We start from the raw sequence: 23390 nt of genomic DNA, 5'->3' as shown, positions 1-23390 counted from the left end.
TCTATCTATATACCTATCTTTAACTAAAATGTATATCTATCTATATCTATATCTAACTAAAATGCCCATAGTAGTTATGTTTAGGGGGTGAAAATAAAACTAACTTTTATTTTCTTCTTCATAACTGTATTTTCAAAGCTTCCAAAACAAAATAGAATTTTTTAAAATGAGAATAAATTAGCATCCCATTCAGGTTTATCCCTCTAGACACAGTAAGATACAAGGAGAACATGGTAGTTCAAAGCTGTTTCTCACAAGTTATTGGCTTAACAGTCAAACTCCAATAGCCTATATTTTCTTCCAAATAAAACAAGGCTAAGAATACCCAAATTACATGGTTGTTGTGAAGATTAGGTTAAAATTTATACATGAAATCACTTAACATATAGCGGATACACAGTCAATATTCCTCCCCCTCACCTCTTGCTTCCATCTTTGTATTTCCAAATTGAAAAAAAAATGTGTGTGTATAAAATTATTTTAGATAAGGCATTCTGCAATTTACAATTTAACCATCAAAAGAGTACTGGCCTGTTATCTGATAATTCTTTACCAAAATATTTGATGAATCAGACCACTACCTCTTGACCATAAGAGCATAAGCTACAGAATGAAAACGCCTCTCGCCAAGTTGTAGGGAGATATTAGCCAAGATGTCTGGCCTGTATAGTCACACTTTATTTTCCCTACCTTTAAAATGAGAAAAGGGATTTACTACATATTTGTTCACTCTAAAACATAATTAGATGCAGTACAGAAGGTGAGCTATGGATTCATATGCCCCATCTACATGCCGTCTCCTCTATTTACTCTTTCTGTGCCTTAATTTTCTTATCTGTGAAATGAAAATAAAAATATCTACCTCATAGGCTTATAGTAGAGGATTGAAGTAAATAAATTATGTGAAGCACTTAGACTAGTGTCTTGGATACAGTTATACCTAGTAAATGTTCCAACACTTAGAACAGCGCAAGTACAAAATAGATACTAGGTAAATATCGCAGAATGAATGAATGAACTATGCACTAGAATTTACTCTGAAAAAGGAACACGGCTATCTTTCCCATGAAGCACAAAAACCTTAGCCACTGACCCATGTGATAGCAGCAGACATTCACTACACTCTAATTTATGGCCTTGTGGACTTACATCCCTTGTTAGAGTAGCTCTGGGCATTCCAACACTTCCCCTCCATTTCCCATTTGATTTCTAGATTCATGGTTAGAGCAGGCAGATGTGACTCATGTATTTCACTTACTTACCCTTTAGTTACCTTCCCTACCACGCCAAGTGCTTACAGTTTTGGAAACAGATTGCTTTCAAGGGTGTGAAGATATTTTTGAAATCTAGGGAATAGTAAGCCTTTTAGTCTTTTCTTCTGATAATCTGATGGGCCCACTCTCATATGTAAATATCATGATTCTCTCTGAGGATACCTAACTCAGCTGCAAAACAGCTAAGTCTGGTTCTGACTTAAACAAATCCCATGTACTTGATTTCCATATGGAACAGAACTTTCCTTAAAAATGCACATGCTGTGCGTAGCTTCCGTGGGCCTCCAATAAACAGCCTTCATGAAGTGTTCCTTCCTCGTCTTTTAAGATATCATACTTAATGACAAATGTGGGTGGCAATTCAGAAAAAGATACAATTTGACAATAAGTGTGAGAGGCAGCATAAGGGCTAGGAGTCCCTCAGTTCAGACCATGGGTCCAACACTTAAAGCTCATCACCGTGGATGGTATGTTTGCTCTCAGCCTGGCTTTCCCTGCCCTCTGACTACTGAGATCGTGACTGTACCGGACGGGACCTCAGTGGTGTTTTAGGGTTAAAGGGCACTGCCCGCAAAGCTCGGACCGTGGGGTGTACTTTTGAGAAACACAAGCCTCTTTTACCATCATGTGAGGCTCTGGGGTTTTTTTCATCCTGAGTATTTTTCTCACATTCTGTAGAGAACACACGGAACCATCATGCAATTCCAGGCCTCCTTCACAAAGCCCAAGTATCTCAAAGCCCAGATCTTACCTGCCCAAAGCAATGGTCAGGTCTTTCTCCGAGACTTGGGATTTGCGAACACCTCCCTTAAATAATTCTTTCAGCTCCTCCATGTTTCTCTCTGCCTTCTGCAGGTTGAGATAAGCCTCTCTGCCAGTGACACAGTCAAGGAAAGGGCCAGGCACACCAGCTCCCCCACTGCCAGGGACAGCAGGTGATAAGCAAATAAAAGGGCCCTTTGGGAAAACAAAGCAGAATTTGAAAATGGGCACTTTACTGTGTTCTTTATTTCCCTTATGTGTATGTCGTCAAGAATTCTTTAGAAAACAAACAGAGCCCCGGGTTTCCTCTGCTGTAGCCTGAATCCAGCGCTGGGGTGGGTGGTGAGCATGGGAGGTGTGAACAGAAAGTGCACCCTTGGCTATGTTTCCTGTGCAGGCGTCCACCGCGGGCAAGAGCCACGCGGTTTTCCCGCGTTGGTTCCTATGAATGATAAAAGAGAGGAACGAAGTCTGCTGAAAGGGACTTTCTGGATCATTTAGAAAGTCCAAGCAAAGCAGGTTTTTGGCAAGAAGCAAACAGCAGGAAATCCCCTCAATTCCCAAACATCCTTCTATTTCCCGCATTTTCAATAGCCCGTTCTAAGGGCATAACAGAGGAAGGCCAGGGATCAGTTTTTGCAAGCTGAGTATCAAGACCAAAAGAGTAGAGAGACAGGGATGTGTAAAGAGGAGAGACCAGGGACACATGGTCTCAAAGACGACTCATGATTAATTTTTTTTTAATAAGCAATGTTTTATAAATGTGTGTGGCACCCCCCGACAGAGGCCACGCTCATCTCTGTACCGCTCCAACTGTGGTTTACATGAACATGAAACGCCCTTAACAGTTCTCAAGGAGAGATGGTACCAAAAGGCTGTCAAAATCACAAGCTTTTGGCAGAGTAATAGTTTTGCCCTGGGATATAGAGAGCTTTTTTTTTTTTTTTTGGCTATTTTGCTTGGCCTCCAGCTTCACGGGTAGTATTCTTGACAGCATTTCAGAAAAACAAAAATGATCAAGAGTCCATTAAATCAGAGGTTTCTGGCTGCATGTTACAATCACCTGGGGGACTTTTTAAAAATTTCAATAAACGGATGCACCCCAGACCTCCTAAGTCACAACCTCTGGGGTGCGACCCAAACAGCAATACTTTTTAAAGCTCCTCAGGGGATCCAGGGGATTGCATGACCCGCAGTGCTGTAAATTACCACCCATTCTCCCTCTTCGTGACATTCCTCCCACCACCACCGCCTGTGTCTTCACTGCCAACACTGATCCTCTTGGTGCTCAATGAAAGGTAGGACAGATGCTGAAAACTTTTCACCTGGCTAGGGGATGTGTCACCAGTGAGATCCCTCCCATGGCTCAACTCCAAGTTCACATGAACAGACAGAGGAGGGACATCCCTACCTATCTGGATGGAGATGAGAGGCTAGCGAGGGAGGCGGCAGCTGGCTGTTGGGACAGAGCCATGGAGCCTGGTTCGATCTCCCCGACTCCTTTGTGAGACAGCCCATCTGGCAGGCGCAGGAGGCCCCAGGCCCCGATCACCAGACCCCCACTAGTAAAGGAAGGATATCGGTTCTGCAGGAGCCAGGCCACCCCCAGGGTGTAGTACAGCATGACCAGAGTGTCCAGGATCTCCTTCTTCTCCTTGTTTGAGGTCGTGCTGTCCTTCCAGGTCAGCAGTGTGTTCTTGGCGGACTCAGCGTGTTTCTTGGCCTGAGCTGGGAGGCCTGGGGGAGTTGGAGGGTGGGTGGCAAGACGAAAAACATGAAAAAGGCATGTTTCAGTCAAAGACCTTTCTGGGAGGAAATAGGTGGGTAGTGTGGTTGGCATATGGTCCAGAGTACTCGTTTCCAGAGCTGGCGGTGCATCAGAATCATCTGGAATACTGGTAGAGAATATAGATTCCTGGGTCCCACCCCAGACCTACTGAGTTGGAATCTTTAGAGAAAGGAAGTCCAGGAATCTATATTTTTAATTAATTCCACACGTGCTTCTTAAGCAGCCATCACAGCATGAATCTATGGGCCTCTGTTTGGAAATCACTGATCGAGACAGGAGTAGAAGCTGAGTGTCCTGTTCCCAGTTCTGCCCCTAATGCCATGTGACCTTTTCAACCCACAAAGCTTCTCCATCCTCCAAATGTAAAATGACAGTAATTATAGAAGCTGCTCCTTTACCAAATACCTGGAGATGGTCCAGAAACAAACTAGGTTATGCCACAGAGTGTTTGCTATGCTTTGAGCTTTCTGGAAAAGGCATTCTAAAAATACAAGGGCTTATGAATACAATTACTTCCATCTGGGGATTTTTTTGAATCCAAGATGAGGCTGGTTATACTAATTGGTCACACACATACACGCACATGCACAGAATCCAATTCCTGAATGCAGTGAGGCCCCTTGCTAAGAAGACAAAGGGAATGCCAAACTCCAGCCAGACAGAACTTTCAGTATGCTTCCCCTTGTTTCCTTACTAGAGGCTGGAGTTTCTGGGCACCCACTAGAATTGCTGTTTGTCCAGTTGGCTGACAGAGGTAGACTTGACAACACTCAATTTCTAGACCTCATTCTTCATCTTCCAACTTAGCTCATGTCCAGGGATCCCTAATGGGACAAGAGAAAGCCTGGAGAAAAGAGGAAGGTCAGCCGAGAGCTCATGATCCTAGGAGTTCTCCACTCTACTGCAGACAGGCATGGCTGGTGTTTCCATGTTCCTGGTAAACATGTTCAGTCCTATCAGGGAGACCCACTGTGCCCCTAATTCCCACTTCACACTCCCAACCCTCAGTCTGTTCTTCCTTCAGCCGTTGGAGCCCGGTTTCTCAGTGCAGGTATGGTCAATGGCCATCAAGATGACTTGAAGTCTTCAGGCCTGCAGCCCTCATACATTCCAGATGTGCAGGAGCTCCTTAATGAGCTGCCACAAAGGCCGGGGTGGGGAGAGGGAGGTGGAAGGAAGAATAGAGCTTCCCTGGGAGAGGCCTACAAATGACCTGAAAGCCAGGAAGTCACTGTAGAACACTCAGACATGCCTGTCCATAGGTCTTAACTCAAGAGAAAAATGCGGGTCTGTGGCAAAAGAGAAGGCTGTGCCCCAAGTTACCAGGTAACAGCAGCCCTCAGACTGCCCTGCACATCAGAAACACCCTCCTAAAATGCAGATTCCTGGGCCTTGCTTCCCGCTGTGATTCACGGGTTCTGAGGTGAGAACAGAGGATTCACATTCCTAACCACCATTCTAGGGGATGACATGATGCGGGCTGTCTAAGGACCACATGTGGAGAAGCATTTGGTAAAATCTTTATACAAGAGGAAGGTCTCATCTTATTTTTGAAGAGCAGGTAGTTTGACTGATGGAGAAGGATGAGGAAGGATGTCCACTTGGGGTAATCAGCCTGAGGCCATAAAGACAGAATAAGCAAAAACCCTGTGTGTGCACGCACACTTGCGTGCACACGTGTGTGCATATGCACACACACACACATACACACTAGTGTGATGGAGCGGGGTTTGTAGGAGTGTCAAGGCATAAGGAGACCAGCCTGACTGAAGGAGAGGTTTACATGTAAAGACGCATAAAGTTAGAATTGGATGGGTCAAATGGAGTCTTGGGGGTGCCTGGGGGGCTTGGTCAGTTAAGTGTCTGCCTTCAATTCAGGTCATGATCTTGGGGTTCTGGGATGCAGCCCTGTGCAGGTCTCCCTGCTCAGCAGGGGGGAACTGCTTTTCCTTCTCCCTCTGCCGCCCCCGCCAACTCCCAGCTCATGCTCTCTTTCTCTCTCTCAAATGAATAAATAAAATCTTTAAAAATAAAATAAGATGGAGTCCTGGATACCAAATGAGGAGGTTGGATTTATAGGTCTTGAGGAAGGGAGCAGCAACTGAAGTTGCCAAGGACATCAGACCAAGAAAATAAGACAGGAAACTGAGAAATCTGACTTTTTAGCCAACAGGCTGTTTCCTACAACTAGGTGGGTCCTGGGAGTGTGTCAGAAAGAAGTGCAGGAGTCCAATCTAGATGCTCCCCTCAGTCTGTAGGAAGGAGAAAAGTGAAACTGGCTGAGCCACTGAAAATCACCCCTGCCTGAGTCAGCACAATGTTGCTTCTGGGCTCCTGAGTGGAAAACAAATGAGAAAGCTGTCCTGAGGCTTTGCCAGTCTGCCTACCATGTACCCCCCAAGTGCCCAGTGCTGGGCTGTGAGACCCCCCAGCGGAACACTTCTACCCTAAGCTCAGCAACTAATGAATTATAGGGTTCCTTGTCTCTGCTTTATCACGCCCCACACTTTGGTCCTTCCGGTGAGAAAGCTGAGCTGGTGACCCCTGGGCTTAAGCAAACTGAACTGGGCTCTCGACTAAAAACGGCTCATTAAACTTCAAAGTCAGCCCTAAGGGAAAAAAGTCATTCCACTATCGCTCCCAGAATCCACTCTTGTCTTCAAGTGGGGGGCAAGTAGCCCCTTACAGCACATCAGATGCCAGAATGGTGTAGGAAAGAAAAGACAAACATTTCAATTTTTATCTTCTATTTTCATGAATAGTTATAATATTACATAATAGATTAGTACCACTGACATAATTTATAATAAATGCACATTTATGGAGTTTGCTCAAATTATCTGAAGTGACGAGGGAGCTAATTCTCAAGGGTTTAGAGATCACTGCTCTGGACAATGTTTCCCAACCTTTACAAGTATGAAAGAGCTCTTTTTTATGTTTCAAAAAACTCCTTACTTTGTGATATTTTTATGGCATTTCCTACATGAGAAAACTCATGAGGACAGAAAGTAGTGTGAATCAGTATCAATAATCATTTGAAATAGATTTGCAAGAACATGCTCTTCTCACGTAAGGATAACACTGCAAATATGTAAACACAAGAGTCTCACGCTAACTGTCTCTAGAAGAAGCTCATAGATCTGTGCTCTCATTCCCTAACTCCGAGTCCCACTTCCCCAGCTCCAGTGTCAACTTGGAGAGACCAAGTCATTTCCCTTGACTTGCCCTTCTCCCAAGCCAAGGACACCTTCTCCTAGCACCAAGGGTACACAAGCACAGAGGTCAAAATCAGGCCCTAGTCTGGATGTCTGGAGCCTGAGGTTCAGAAATGACAGGGCTGAACTGGAAACTGGGCCCTGGTATCATCCACCAAACATATCAAATCATTTTGCTTTAGTTTGAGATATGATCCCACCACTGACATCTGTCACTCTGACTCAGGCCGGAAAGAATCTGCTCGGAGATACCCACCCAGTCTTTGGAGATGCTGCTGTCACCTTTGATCGCCAACTATATTTAAGAAGTTCACATAGACAGGGATTAAAAGCAGGGCCTAGAGCCTGATTTCCCAGATACCGATCTTGCCTTAGCCGCTTCCTACCTGTGGCCTTGAGCAAGTTACTTCATCTATCCGTGCTACCGTTTAGTCACCAGTACAATGGTAATGAAAATACTTTCTTTCCCGTAGGTTGTTGGTAAGGATTAATTTAATTAATTCATGAAAATTAATTTGTGAGAATTCAGGCACACAGGAATGAAATGAGTTTGAGTAAATATCAGCCATCATGATCATCATCATCATTATTACTACTGCTACTACCACCACTAGGGTCCATTCTCTTAAGCAATTTATTATATTTGCCCTGACTCTAGACCTTTGTCATCGAGCTGCTTACAGAATCTCCATAAAAGGCCGAGTTCTCAAATACAACCTCCTTGCTGGCAAGCATGAATGGTTTCCTGCCGGTCAGATCACCTAGGTCTAATCATTCCCTGTTATTCCTGCACCAATTTTGTCCTTTTCAACCAAATGGACAGAGAACATAGGATTCTTACGCTTTTGCAACACTTAGAATAGAGCCCAGGATCCCTAGAAAGTTCCCAGTAATAACAGGCTGACTCATTTATTGTTTATTAATAATAAGCCACAGACCAGGAGACTGCTTGTCCGTGTCACTATTCTGTTCTTCCTGGACTCTTGGACAACAGTTCGGCACAAGGTGACAAAACACCCTATTGTTTCTGTAGCTGCCCTTGCTCAGCCACTGAAGCACTGGGCTCATTCGGGCCACCACCACCGAGTCCCACTTCCGGTGCCTTCCTCTAGTTCGCCAACCAGCAAGCAGACTTTACGCCCTGCTTTGCAAAGGCCCCGTGTTCTCTTGTGTTATTGACTCCTGAACCCCATTCCAACAATTGCTCTATTTCTTAAAACTGCCAAACTTTCTCTTGAAAGGGCTCCTTCCTCACTCCTGAAACTGTCTCAGTCTCTCTGTCTTCTAAAATTATCTTCACATGACTTTTCTGTCTTCACCAGTGACCCTATTTTCCCTCATTCTTTTCAATACATAGTAAGTAGCACACGTAGTCTGGCCTCCTGGCCTCAGCTCTCTTCCTTCACGCCTGGGATGAGGCTTCTGCTCCCTCCACTCTGCACAAACTCTTCTGCTGAGGCCCCCAGAGACCTCCTACTAAATACATTCAGTCACAGTTTCTCAGTCAGATGCCCTGACCTGCTTGGCTTCTCCTCTTGGCTCCAACGACACTACACCCACTCAGTTCTCCTTTCTGAACCTTCTCTCATTGCTAACTCTTTCTGAGGGTTCTTTGTTCCCTTCTCCAAGGGTCTGTCTTTCCGTTTCTTCCTTTTCTCCTCTCTTTCCCTCTCAGAAGTTCTAACAATCCCTAGCATGTCCACCTTAGCCTCCACGCTTGTAATTTTCCATTTCCTCTCCCCAGTTCTGCTCTCAAACATTCCTCCATGCTTGTGACACTCCTCCTAGTCCCAAAGTTCTAGTCCCAAATTTCCAAGCACAGAGTAAAAACGTGCTAGTGGATTTCTCTGTTGCAATTCAAAATCACCAAAACCTGCACCCACCATTCCTCTCCCCCGTGCCCTCCCACCTTCCTGACCAGTGTCTCTATGGCACCCGCAGGAGCCTGACCTTCATGGTCATTGTTGGTCCTCACTTCTCCTCAACCTCAAATCGAACATCAGGTCCTGCCAATTCTTCCTTCACAGTCTTTTTTATAAAAGGTTATTTGTAAATAGGTAATACATTTCCATGGTTCAAAACTTAAAATTATATGACAAGGTCAATGTTGAAAGGTGCCCTCTCTTGTTCCCTTTCACTGAAAGGCCCCACTAGGTAACTGGTTTTTGCTTCTGTCTTATGTATCCTTCAGTGTTTCCTTATGTCAATATAAACATAGATTCTCTCCCCTTCTTTCTTACATAAAATAAGGCATATTAAACCCCACACTGTGTTGTACATTCTCTTTTGCCTGACGATGCATTCCGGAGTTTTCCCCCTCCGTATATGGAGCTTTCCTATGCCCTTGTTAAAGCTGCATAAAATCTGCTGTGGGTTATTAGTCCTCTGGTGATGGGGACAGTGGTCATAAACAATGCTGCAAAGAATGATCTTATCCTGGTTATTTTGTAAGTGTGTACTTAAGAAAAACCCCCAGAAAGATAAAGGATGAACGTATCTGTCCTTCGGAGATGCTTAAATCCTGAGCTTCGGAGCACCTGGGTGGCTCAGTGGGTTAAAGCCTCTGCCTTCAGCTCAGGTCGTGATCCCAGAGTCCTGGGATCGAGCCCCACATCGGGCTCTCTGCTTAGCAGGGAGCCTGCTTCTCTCTCTCTCTCTCTCTCTCTCTGCCTGCTTCTCTGCCTACTTGTGATCTCTGTCTGTTAAATAAATAAAAAAAAAAATCTTAAAAAAAAAATTTAAATCCTGAGCTTCTCACTCATTCCATTTGTCACCAGCCGTGTTACATCTAGATCACCAGATAGCTTCCCTTCCGGCTATAGTTGCAAATTAACCTTTCTGAAAGCACCCTTGGATATACTCATCTGTCTGCTGGAAAATCTCCAGCCAACCTCCTTGCCTACCAAATAAATCACAAACTGCTTAGCTTGTATGTAAAGACCCACCATGGTCTGCCAACCTACCCTCCTTTCCGGGTTCCTCTTAAGAGTCCTGCCCTTGGCCAGACAGCCCACCCACTGCTTTCTAGATACGCGTTGTACTCTCATCCCTCCAGGCCTTGTTCTTCACCAGAGGTGCTCACCCCTTCTGTCTACCCAAACCCTGCTCCTTCTTTAAAGGCCTTCTTGAATGGCACTTCCCTCCTGAGTCCATCACTTGCCACCTCAGCCAGAAAAAATTCCACCCAACTTCCGGAACGCCCTGTATTTAAATCAATCACATGGCATTTGCCTTATGGTGCCTTCTGTCTGTATGTAGTTCATCTCCCACCCGAGACCGTGACTTCTCTGAAGGCAAAGACTGTGCCTCTGTACGCTGTATTTCCCAAAGTCCCTCAGTAAAACTCACTGGAAGACTGTTTATTGAGAGAAAGCAGCCTTTTGGCTTGACTCCCACTCCCCAGGGCTGGCAGAGGCTCACAAGGAAATGAGGCAAGAAGGTCTGGTGGCCACAAAACACACATATGCACGAGGCAGCAGCAACACGCACAGGCGTACCCATCCGCCTACGCAGAAGGCCGGCTCCTAAGTTCTGCCCGTTTTAAAGCAGTTGAGGATCAATGACAAAAAAACTAAGTGGAATTCAGCAAGCACTTCATCCCTCGTGGAGGTTTGTGATTTTTCAAAGCTTGGGTTGTTTTATTCTATGGACCAAAGACTTTAAAAAAAACTTATAGGGAAAGACTGGATAAGTCTTCTAACTGAAATACAAGGTTTCCCTTACCTGTGAAGCAGAAGGAATAACACGGAGGACATTGGGAGATGGAGAGAAGTGAGTTGGGGGAAATTGGAGGGAGAGACAAACCACGAGAGACTATGGACTCTGTGAAACAAACTGAGGGTTTTAGAGGGGAGGGGAGTGGGGGGATGGGTGAGCCTGGTGGTGGGTATTAAGGAGGGCACGATTGCTTGGAGGATTAGGTGTTATACATAAACAATGAATCTTGGAACACTACATCAAAAACTAATGATGTACTGTATGGTGACTAACCTAATACAATAAAAACTGAAAATAAAAACAACAGAGAAATCCTAAAAAAAAAAAAAAAATCAAATAAATAAATAAAGAGGTTATTCTCAAGAAAAGGTCATGATCATAATCTACTCTCGAAAAACTCTATGTTAGGTTTCAGAAAGTCTAGAATCAGGGGCACCTGGCTGGCTCAGTTATTAAGCATCTGTCTTCGGCTGAGGTCATGGTCCCAGAGCCTAGGGATCGAGCCCCACATCGGGCTCCCTGCTCAATGGGGAGCCTTCTTCTCCCTCAGGCCATTCCTCTGGCTTGTGCTCTCTCTCTCTCTCTCTACCTCTCTGTCAAATAAATAAATAAAAATCTTTAAAAAAAATAAAGTTACTTCACTTCCTCAAAAAAAATTTATTTCACAAGAATCCAGGGGTATTGTGGGGTGCCTGGGTAGCTCAGTTGGTTAAGCGACTGCCTTCAGCTCAGGTCATGATCCTGGAGTCCCAGGATCGAGTCCCCCATCGGGCTCCCAGCTCCATGGGGAGTCTGCTTCTCCCTCTGACCTCTCCCTTTTCATGTTCTCTCTCTCTCAAATAAATAAATTTCTTAAAAAAAAAAAAAAGAAAGAAAAACAAGAATCCAGGGGTATCTCTTTGTACAAAACTTTAAATATGAGAAAAAAACTAAAAAAAAAAAAAAAAAAAAAAAAAAAAAAAAAAAAAAAAAACCACAGTGGGGCACCTGAGTGGCTCAGAGTCCTGGGATCAAGCCCACAGCTCCCTGCTCAGTGGGGAGCCTGCTTCTCCCTCTCCCTCTGCCTGCTGCTCCCCCTACTTGTGTTCTCTGTGTCAAATAAAGTAAAATCTTTAAAAAAAAAAACAAAACAAAAAAACCTTCGTACTCTATATTACTCGAACAGCAATGTCTGTATCATAAAAAAGAAAGAAAGACAGAAAGTCTGGATCCAAGGGGGATACTGTTCTATTATGTAGGTGCTGTCTCATGAGGACGTTGTTTCTCCCATCTAGAAAAAACAAACAAATCTTCCTGTAAAAGGAAAACTTTTTTCCCCCTCCAACATACCACCCAAATGTGGTTCTCCATTTGTGTGGCAGGAACAACTGTGACTCAGGGAGAAGAGGATGGTGTTCTCATCATCTTCTGTGCTATGACCTGATTGCCTATCTTGATCCAACTTGGAATCTAATTGGAAAAGTAAAACTCGGAGTCCGGGTGTGATTGTTCATGGAATGGACTGATTTCAGAAGATGAGGGCCAATCTACCACGCCACTTCCTTCCACAGACCTACCATAATCATCTCTCCAAACACAGGGAGGCAGCCTCTGGCCCGGCCCAGGTTCAGGCAGATGTCCCCCTCAAACAGTGGTGGTGCCCTCCTCTCCAGTTCAAGCTGCCATCACTGCAAGGCTCAAGTTAAGCAAAAATCCCCTAGACAGTCTTGCTGAATCTGGGCTCTCGGGGGGCGAAGGAGTATACCTGTGTGTGCCAAATCAAGTAGCCATGATTTGCCAACTGCCAAACCCACGGGTCTCCCTTCAGCCTTCACGTCATCTGACCTCTCTCTGAAACTTCTGGAACCACACTGCACTTCTTTTTGAAATCCTTTCTCTCCCCTTGGCTGTCCTGACACAACCCCTCCCGATTCTCCTATTTCCTTTGCTGGCTCTGCTTCCACGGGCTGCCTGATGCTCTCATTCTCCCCTCTTCCCTCCTCTGCCTTCTTTCCCTCTCTTTCTACTTTTTCTGATCAAGCGCATCTACTGCTGTAGCCTCAGCTTGACCCGTGTATGTGGATCCTCCCAAACCGGCTGCCTTCCCGAGCTCGGGCTCCACTTCCCAGCTGGCTGCTGAGTACCTCACCGTGACGCTCATGGCCACCTCCTGCAGGCAATGATCCGGCCTGTCTTCTGAGCCCAAACTCAGCAGCTTCTCCTCCCTTCCCCCATCAGCCTACTCTTCCTCTTAGCTCCCTATTTCAGCTACCCTTCCAGGTCATGCCCTATTCAATTCAGCCCTTCCCTCAGCTTCTCACTCCATTCTCCACTACAGGTCACCAGTTCTGCGTGTCATTTCTGCCACATTCCAACCACCATGGCCAAAGCTCTCAGCGCCTCTTGTCTGGCAGGATAACGGCCTGAGTGCTTGGCACCTTTAGTCTTTCTATCAGTCCGACCTGCCTTCCTGAGTTTCTCACTTCACAACACCAGAGTACGTCACCACCTCACTCAAAACTTTCTAATAACTCCCAAAATTCCTTGATACCTGGGCCCAGATTAACCTTCCAATCCCATTACCAGGCAAGACCAGTCTGTCCTGAGGTGCCTTCTGTCCAACCCTAACCTCACGGGTCCAAAGGGAAACTACAGTGTTCTGTGAGGAGTCTCACAGAGGCCCTCTCAGCTCCCAGTCCTCAGATCATACATGTGTAGGCCCAGCGCAGGGTTCTCTACCATTCCCCTTGAAATCTACTTGGTAAACTCATCTTCATGCTTCAAAGACAAGACAAATGTTACCGTCTCTCTGCAGCCTTCCCTGACAGTGGCAGAACCCCTGATCTGCCTCATTTGTTTCCCCAGAACTGTGTTCCTGCCTCTATGATCATCTGTCCCTGCCTACTACAGGATCCCCGTGTCTCCAGAGGGCAGAGACTAGCGGTGCTCACTCACACATCATGAGTGTCCAGCCCAGTGCCACCAGACTTCTCACAGGAGCTCTCGAAGTGCTCCAATGGCACAAAGCTAAATTTGTACTCTTATGAAGGCAGCAAGTTTGAAACAGAGAAATTCCAAATGGAAAATAACGTAGCTCCATTCAAAGGTTTTCTTTTGCTGAAGGCCTTCCTGACGTCCCTTAAGTCTCACAGACAAGTGGTTGCCTGTTCTGCCAGGAAGCGAGGACTCCCTCCTCCCCTTAGCCATGTCAGCCTTCTCTCAGAACACAACAGATGTGTTCTTTAGGCCTGAAAGAGCCCTGCTGTGACCTCACTGTGGCCCACTGCTTCACCGTCCCCAACGTCAACCACTCATGGGCTTGCCACATCAATGGCCAAATGAATCTAAAATTTCATCAGAAACATGAGCTCAAAAGGTCCCAAGGAGCCCTAAGCAAAAACACACATTCTGAAGTTAACAGAGTTAATTAATAATAAATTGAATTCCATTTTAACTTTTTCAAAAGCTCCAATTTCGGATATCTAGGCTCCTGATGGCTTAGGTACACTGGTTCCCTTCCCCTGTAGCCCTCAAAACCATCTCAAGCCCTTAAATCACTTCATTATTAGGTAAGCTAGGCCCCATCTGAAGACCCAGGTCCAAGGGATACTTGAAAAAGTCCCAGGCCAGTGGCTCAGTTCTGTCAAGCAGTGACATCTGCTGATCCATACTGTGTACCAGAGACTGTGTTCGGCTATCGGGAAGACCTAGTCCCTGCTCTCAGGGAGCTTCTGTTTCAGAGACACAGACATGTAAACAAAGCAGATATGAATGTGAACAAAGAGATCTGTGGTAGGAGTGTATGCAGTCCGTGCGGGATGGCATGGCTGGCCACGGGGCACAAAGCCCTGTGCTGACCCTGTCCTTGGCTCCAAAACATGTTCGTGCCTCTGTCAGTCTGAACAAGTATTTATGGAGCCTCTACTGCCAAGTTCCTGCCCTCGTGGATCTTACACTTGGGTTTGTTTTAGCAAATGCATCCCCATCTTGTTCTTCCGTACAGAGTACCTTCCAGAAAGCACCATCTCTCTAGGATGAGGGCTTGCTCTTTTCCTCAGCCAGACCTTCCAGGAACTTGAGTTCTGTCCATGGAATTCAGGTCCTGTTACTGGGGCACTCACCCTGATGCTGAGTGTCCATACCTGCCTGTCCTTCCCCTGTGAACTTGTGTCTGGAACTTCTGATATCGTCCCTAGCCCACTGTGTCTCTGTGGCCTTATGTGTACACTATGGACAACAACATTATCTTCCTCCATGTGATATTATAAGGACTAAATGAGACTGGCTTGGAACAGGCTAAGTACTCAATAAATTAGCTATCATCATTACCTTTATTTCTAAGATCCCTGCCACACTGCCTGCCTCATCCATGGACTTTCCCGCCTTTTGCTGAGGTGTGAGTTGGGGGCAGAAAGGGCCCTCCCCCGCATCCCCTGCTCCTGCTATCCCCACCCCACCATGCTTGTAGGTTGGGTAGTTTGGCTCCCGAGGGCTGGTCCACCACACCCAGCGGGGGAAGCCACGTACCTCTCAGTGTCAGGTAGCCATAAGCCAGGCTGGCCACAGCCTGTGCACATTTCCAGTGTTCTTCCCCAAAAATAATCCGAGAAAGGATGACACAGCGTATCAGCTCCTTGTTTGCTTGGGTATTCTGCAGAGAGCAAAGACGTCATTATGCTTTTTGGAAAGGAGGGAAAGCTCTAGCCCAGGCTCTTCTCACGGGAATATAGGGCTGAATTCACCTTTTATCATTTTCTCTTCTCTCCCCTTCCCATTCCGTGACCCATCCAGCAAGGCCTGGTGGCTGTCCCTTATTCCCAGGCCCTCACACTAAGCTCTGCTCCTTGCTTCTGCCATGAGTACGTGGTTCAAAGCGCCCTACCTTCCACAGGGCTGACCAAAACAGCTGTTCCTAACTGCTCCCACTCTTGCCCCTCCCCCTGTCTACTCAACCTCATAGCCACAGGGACTTCTTTTAACCTTTTACTGTGAAAAACTTTAGCAATATACAAAAATAGCATGAAGAAGGGTTCATTTAGTTTCATGAAGTATCCACTCATGGTCAATTTTGTTTCCTATCTACCCTCCTGATCTACCCACCCTCTCTATTATTTTGAAGAAAAATCAGATATTAAATCATTTCATATCCCATAAGTGTCTCCCAAAGACATGGACTTAGGCTTATAACTGGAAAACCACTCTCAGCAAATACTAACAATAATTCTGTAATGTTCAGTATCTAGTCTCATTAGTCTAATAATTACCTCATCTTTTTTTTTTTTTTTTTTTTTTTTTACAGTCTGCCTGTCCATACACTGACAGCAGTCTCCTGAATCTCTTCCCATCTGTAGGTTCTGCCTCCATCTCGTCATTATGCAAACTGGCTGAGGACTTGTCAAGCCTTAAAAACGCTCAGTTGTCCTCTATGGCAGATGGTAGTTCTCTGTTTCTAAAAGCAAACGTTCCAGCCTGGCTCTGTGAAATATGAATGGGTACAGGCCAAGACAACTGTCTTCTCAAGGCCTCTGGACGATTTACAGAGGTACATTTATAGATCTACCCAAGAGAGGTATCAGATTCTATCATCTGCCTGTGAGGTATCTCCTAGCCTTTCCCAAAGCCATCTACACACCTTTTCTCCACACCTGACTTTAAGCTCATTTTCCCCTGGCCAGGAAGTCAGTGTATGAATTCCTCAGTAGATGAATCACGCTCCGGGAGCATGTTGGTGCCTGTGTTCTAATAATGACGGCCACCGTCATCCTGTCTCAGGCTCCTGGATTTTGAACATTCTGATCCTGTTCTTCTGTACAGAGTTAAGAGCACTTGCCCTGAGGTCCAAGTTACCAAGTCTCTGCCTCACTCTGAGAAATGCACCCCTGGACTCTGACCTCTGATGCTACATCCCCTTTCTGGTGGTTTAGTTTGCTTATGAGTCCACTGAACCCCTGGTATCTGAGCCTGGGCCTCAGTTTGGCTGCCCTTGTTTTCAGTCTCCTGCCTCACTATCCTGGCCTTCCTGTTACCCAAGAAATCTCATTCTGAAACCTCTCAGGAGAAATTTTTTTTTTTTAAGTTTTTTTAATTAAAGGTAATCAAGGGGTGCCTGGGTGGCTCAGGCACATTGGGCGTCTGCCTTTGGCTCAGGTCATGATCCCCTGGTCCTGGGATCAAACCCCATGTCAGGCTCCCCGGTCAGCGGGAAGCCTGCTTTCCCCTCACCCACTCCCCCTGCTTGTGTTCTCTTTCTCACTGTCTCTCTCTCTGTCCGAAAAACAAATAAAATCTTTTTTAAAAAGTGAAAGGTAATCAAACATCAACACAAAAAACAAAACATACATTTTCAGTTTAAAGCCAGGAGCACAAACTCTCCATGGAAGAAAGCAGAGCCAGCCAGGTGTGGAACCCAAAGGCAGGGCGGCTCACCCACTATGCTCTGCCTTGTTCCCTTCCACTTATAAAGAAATACAACTTCCCCTACTTTGAGTCCTTCAATGTCCACTGAAGGCGGAGCTTCTGTCTTCGTGGACATATTTTTAAAAGGAAACTAAAACCTCATGGGGTTTATGCTTTACCATCTTTTTCTTAATCAGCTGAGCTATTTTCTTCTGGGATTGGGCTAATTTCTCTTTAGGAAGAGACATGCAGCCTACGGCGTTCTCCTTGGCTGTAGTGTCTTCTTCACTCTCTCCAGACCCGCTAGAGGAACACAAATCGTCTCTTTGCTGGTATGCTGGGATCTTGGCTTGCTGGGACCTGTAGATACCAGAGAGAGATGTGGATTCAGATTTGACCTCTGAGTATCTCAAAGCAGGGGGGTAGGGATATGTGCTCTAACAGAAACTTGAAGGAATAAAGTCTGGAGATAAGTTCACGTTCCCCCTTGAAGCCCAGAATCAGGACAGCAATGTGTGATTCAGATGAAACAGATCTGTTAAACCACCCACTTCCATCAGAGTCCCAGCCCTGCTACTTACTAACTACATGACCCTAAGCAAGTTATTATTTGTTTCTTTGTAAAATAAGGTCAATCAGAGGAGGTGACTAGATTAAATCAGATGATACTCATAAATCACTTAGTTATTTAGTAAGTACTATTTTAATATTAGCTACTTTTATTCTATTAGCTCCATGACTGGGTTTCTTCTTCTACAAAACAAAGGTGTTGAATTGGAAGATCTCAAAGATCTTTTACATTCTAAAATTCTGATCCAATCCAGGAAAGAAAATCAATATAATGAAATAAAGGGAAGGGAATTAATAGTTTGAGGCTAGACTTCACTGTCCTCTTTCATGTTTCTTATAAGTAGTGGCTAATTAAAGAGGATATGGTCCCAACAAGGAGAGGGGAGGGAACCCCACAGGTCAAGAATAGATTCCGAAGCAAATGGCCTTCCCAATTGTATTAGAAATAAATGCGTTGAAAAAGAGCTGAGTGGCTGAAAATCTACCCCACACACACACTAGTTTCCCTCCCTCCTACCTCTCTCCTTCCCTCCCACCCCCTCATTCCCCTCCCCTCTCTCCTTCCTGCCCCCTCTCCTGTCTCATATACACAATGTAGATCTCTAACTTTGATGCTGAACATGATTATGAACGGGTAATTGGAAATGGTAAAGATAAAAGTCAAAGGAGGTAATCTTACACAAAAAAAGGCATAACCATGTCTTAACATCGCCAGAAAAATCAAAGTGATCCAGAAAAAATAGAATTCTGAAATCTTAAGAGCGGCAACAGAATGTTTAATTAATTATAAACAAGTCTTCCAAAGGAATCACCTTTGTATACACAATTTTAAAAGTTATACGACTTTTAAAAGTTCAACCACTACATAGTTTTAAGAACAATATTTATTTCCCTTTTCCACTGATTAGATAAGTAATAGATGTTTACTGTAAAAAGAAAAAAAAGAAGCAGAAAAACAAATGTCAAGTGTAATCTTTTACGCTAGGTTTGAAAAATGACTTGTTAATATCCATTCAGAGTTCCTGTTCTAAATAACCTACCCAGAGGCACATGAGCAAACTGGGTCACATGGAAGGGAAGCAACACTTCTCCAGGCCCAGAAAACTTCTGCCCATAAACAGAAGTGTGCTTTCAGAAGACATGCAAACTCAGCGGAAAAGCCAGAGAACATGGCTGATGCAAGGTGATCAGAAGGTGGGTGCTAAGCTTGCCTCCTTTCCACCTGGCGAATTCCATGCTCCCAACTCAGATGTCACCTCTGCTGGAGTCCCGTACTAGAGTAGCAAAGTAGAGACACCCTTCAAAGGACTTGCAAAAATTTCCTCCAAACTTCTACTACTGTGCAAATCACGTTATAGTCACATGTTCAAAATTCATTCGTTTTGTTTCTGAGTCATCTTTGACTCAGTAAAATAATCTCTACCAGGGCTGGGGCTAAATCTCATTTGTTCCTGAAATCCTGATATCTGCCTTACCATAAAGATAAATAATGGCTCATTAAATGCACAAATGAATGAAAAAAGAAAACACAGTCTTTAGAACACTTGAAAAATACTGAAGATAGAGGGAATCTGTGGCAACAGATCCTGAGTCAAGAAAACTAACAGAAACTTGAGTCCCTCAATAGAAGATTTTGCCTAGGCTGCATATTTCATAGACCTGAAACAGAAGTTCAATCTCCTGGGATCACCAAGGACTGCCAATCATGGATCTTAAAAATTATAAGCCCTAAATATTTTAAGCTCAGGCTTCGATAAATTAAGCTGACACCAAAAGCAGGAGCTTCAACAGCAGCAACCTCAAAAGAAGGAGAAACATTGAGGTCTTGACTACTGACTTGAGAATGCAAAGCCCTAAACTAGCTTTGAACATCTTGTCATGAAAGATAAGAAAGGTAATTGGAGAATACTGACCAGTCAGATCACGTGAAAGATAAAATAATAGTCAGAATAAAAAGAATAGGTAGGCTGAATGAAAGGTCTTTCCAGGTTTATAACTTATTCTTATAATGCCATCATAAATATGAATTCAGACTAGTAATATCAAGTATGAATTATCCAATTACTTATAAGATACCCTACCATGAATGCCACTTCTTAACTTCAATTTTTAAAGTTATACAACTTTCAACCTCAGGATATTTTATGAGGTGGTACAAAATTACTAAAATGTTAACCACTAGTCACATGTGGCTATTATGGACATGAAATGTGGCTAATCTGAAATGAGATATGCTATAAGTATAAAATACACACTGAATTTCAAAGACTTAGAGGAAGAAAAAAATAAAAAATATTTCACTATTTTATAAAATATTACGGATAGTTTAAGATAAATATAGTATTAAAATTCAATCTACCTATTTCTTTTTTAGTTTTTACTATGGCTCCTGGAAAACTTAAATACATATGTGGCTCGCATTTGTGACTTGCATTATATTTCTATTTGATAACACTGGTATAGATCAATCGTTCTCAACCAAGGGTGATATTGCCCCCAGGGGACATTTGGCAATGTCTGGAGACCTCTTAGTTTGTCATTACTGGGACAGTGCTACTGGCATCTACTGGGTAGAGACCAGAAATGCTGCTAAACATCCTAGAATACATACATCAGCTTTCTACAACAAAGAGTTAGCCAACCGAAAATGTCAACAGTGCCAAAGTTGGTATAGAAAAAACCCGGGTATAGAAAAATGGTTAAAGAACTGACTCTGTAATCTGGGTACGCAGTCTGAATCACTAGCTGTGGGATTTGGGTCAATTACTTAACCTTTTTCCTTTTTTTTTTTTTTTTTTTTTAAGATTTTATTTATTTATTTGACAGAGAGAGATCACAAGCAGACGGAGAGGCAGGCAGAGAGAGAGAGAGAGGGAAGCAGGCTCCCTGCTGAGCAGAGAGCCCGATGCGGGCCTCGATCCCAGGACCCTGAGATCATGACCTGAGCCGAAAGCAGTGGCTTAACCCACTGAGCCACCCAGGCGCCCTACTTAACCTTTTTCTGATTCATACTCCTTATTTACAAAATTATAATAGTATAATAGTACTACCGGTACAGAGATATTGGGGCAATTAGATGACTTAATAAATGTCAGTACTTTGAACAGTGCCGGGCACATAGTATTTGCTCAGTAAGTAATATCTATTATGTGAAAGTTTTAGTTTATTATCGCCTCTTTATTTCATGAAACAATTTTAATTTCCTCATTATCTTTATTGTAGTTAATTCTCCATGACTTCATCAATCTTGTTATAATTAACCTATCTATAAAAAACAAAATTTCCCTTCGGTTGGGAAAAAGCAATTATGTTCCTTCTTGCATGGCTTGCATAAGTACAAATGGATCACATAATTGTTAATTAAACCACACCACAGCAGCTCAAATTCCTCTTCAAAATAATATGCATGCAAAGCTCCGTAGCCCAGGTTTGCCGTAAGTGGGAGGTCCTAGTATTCTAGGCCAGTAACTGTGGGTGATGTCAAGCTTCTGTGGTACTTACAGGTGGAAGCAGAAGTCCCAGTCAGTGTCATTGCTGACAGTTGGAATGCGGATGGGGCTGGCTTTCATCTTCTTACTGCCAAGAACTACAAGTCAGAGTGGCTTTAGGGAAAAAAAGACTTAGAAGTCTATTTTCTCTCTGTAGGAGGCTATTAACATTAAATTGAAACTGCCCAAATATATAACCCATCTGAAATAAATAAACAGACTTCCCACACTCATGTACAGAGATACCTAGAAAGCAGAAATTAAAGGCATTTGTCATATTAAAACTCTGAATTAAATTTCTTTCTCCTAATTCCTATTCCTGTACCTCCAAAATCCTTGACTTTTTTTTTTTTTTAACCCCCTGAAAGCCACTATATTTACAACTCCCGATTCATCAAGACTGTGTTCTCCTGGGACATCTGGGTGGCTCAGTGGGTTAAAGCCTCTGCCTTTGGCTCAGATGATCTCGGGGTCCTGGGATGGAGACCCGCACCCGGCTCTCTGCTTAGCGGGGAGCCTGCTTCCTCCTCTCTCTCTGCCTGCCTCTCTGCCTACTTGTGATCTGTCTGCCAAATGAATAAATGAGATCTTTAGCGGGGGGGGGGGGGGGGGGGGGGGAAGACTATGTTCTCCTACTCAAATCAGATATTGTTTCTGCCAGATGGAACCAAGCAAAGCAACTAGTTCAAAGCATCAAATGAATGATAGCCAGTGTATCAGTAAATTCTCCCTGTCCCTAGGGCCATCCCACTAATAAGAAGTCCTAGTTAAGGAACACACATGCGTCTATTTGGGTATTGTCCATAGCTGATGGGGGAAATGACTGAAACCTCAGGACAAAAATCTTATTTATAATTATTTGCGAAATTCAGTTCTCACAGCTCTCCCTATCACTTAAATCAAATCTAAACCGAATGCATAGTTATGTACTGACCATCAACACCCACCAAGTCGCTCTTCATTTCACCCTGCAGAATCATTTCCACCTGAGCTCTCAGTAGCTCTGACACAGGCTCCAGAACATCCACAATCCAAACACCAGAAGATTAATTTCTCCTTCTAATCTCTACTTTAAAAACTATGGCCAGGGGCGCCTGAGTGGCTCAGTGGGTTAAGCCTCTGCCTCTGGCTCAGGTCATGATCTCAGGGTCCTGGGATCCAGCCCTATATGGGGCTCTCTGCTCAGCGGGGAGCCTGCTTCTCCCTCCCCTCTGCCTGCCTCTCTGCCTACCTGTGATCTCTCTCTTTGTCAAATAAATAAATAAAATCTTAAAACAACAACAACAACAAACTATGGCCAGGGCGAGGAGTTTTGCGTTCTCAACCTCCTAAATTATGTTCTGTGACATGCCACATGGCCCTGAATAAATTATAACACCAAACTTTGGCCCCTCTCTCAAATGCAAATCGCTTCCTTCTTCCTTTCCCCGCCAACTTCGTAAACCCAGACGCCACATTCTGAGCCCCAGGCGAGCATCCCGAGTCTTCTTTCTAGCGGGTGGTGCCCCCTCCACAGAGGCTCCAACTGGAAACGTACCCGCGGGGAGAAGTGAGGTAGCCGCTGGGCTGCCCCCTGGCCAGGGCAGAGAAGCCACGCCCCGGAACTAGCCTTTCCGGCTCCCTCTGCCGAGAGCTCGGCTTCCTTGCGCGGCGTCCGCGTCTTGGCTTCAGCGGACTTCGTTTAGGGCGCGGCCGCACAGGTGCGTGGCGGAAGCGAGGCTCTCTGCGAGGTAGGCCTGGCGCGCCGGCAGCCCAGGTTCAGGCTCGGGAGACAATGGGGTTGCCATGGGAACGGAACGCCGCCGGCAGGTGCGTCGGTGCCAGTAGCCATGGCGACGCGGGGCACTTCCGGTCCGGAAAATCCCGGGCCGCTCCCGGGCGCTTTGGGAAGATCCCGGGCGCTTCCGCCGCACCCTAGGCTTTCCGGTCTCCGTGGGCTGCACGCTCGCACCCTGGAGCTCGTCCCCAAGTTTCACTTTGCTCCGGTTGCGTCGTCCGCTGCTGTTTTTCTGAAAGGGACTTTAGCTTTCAGGCACGAAGATATAGGAAGAGGAGCGAAATCCCGTCTCAGGATAGATGAGGGCGCAGGGCTCCACGACCCCACATACGTAAAGCTGCGGCGTACCGGACTAAATGGTCGCCCCTTTCGGCGCCCCTTCGCGCACCCTGCATCTCCGAAGTCCCCCACGTGTTCTGGCTC

At 45.0% G+C, this 23390-nt stretch overlaps 1 protein-coding gene across 3 annotated transcripts in view; it reads right to left on the bottom strand.

Moving 5' to 3' along the window:
- TTC23L (tetratricopeptide repeat domain 23 like) overlaps positions 1–22948 on the bottom strand; it is a 46211-nt gene extending 23263 nt beyond the window's left edge. For 2 of the 3 annotated variants that reach the window (XM_047728914.1, XM_047728912.1), the window contains exons 1-6: positions 22728–22948; positions 21204–21278; positions 17312–17492; positions 15264–15387; positions 3617–3773; positions 2026–2151 (exon numbers count right to left, since the gene is read on the bottom strand). In XM_047728914.1, coding sequence (XP_047584870.1) covers positions 2026–2151; positions 3617–3773; positions 15264–15387; positions 17312–17492; positions 21204–21271 — 656 coding nt within the window. In that variant the 5' untranslated portion in view covers positions 21272–21278; positions 22728–22948. Of the gene's footprint in view, positions 1–2025; positions 2152–3616; positions 3774–15263; positions 15388–17311; positions 17493–21203; positions 21279–22124; positions 22350–22727 lie in introns of those variants that run through there. The other variant, XM_047728913.1, reaches the window with a different exon arrangement.
- Positions 22949–23390: the final 442 nt, after the last annotated feature.

Source organism: Lutra lutra, chromosome 5 (genome assembly GCF_902655055.1).
Source record: "Lutra lutra chromosome 5, mLutLut1.2, whole genome shotgun sequence".
NCBI lineage: Eukaryota > Metazoa > Chordata > Mammalia > Carnivora > Mustelidae > Lutra > Lutra lutra.
This window is presented reverse-complemented; position numbering and strand designations above follow the sequence as displayed.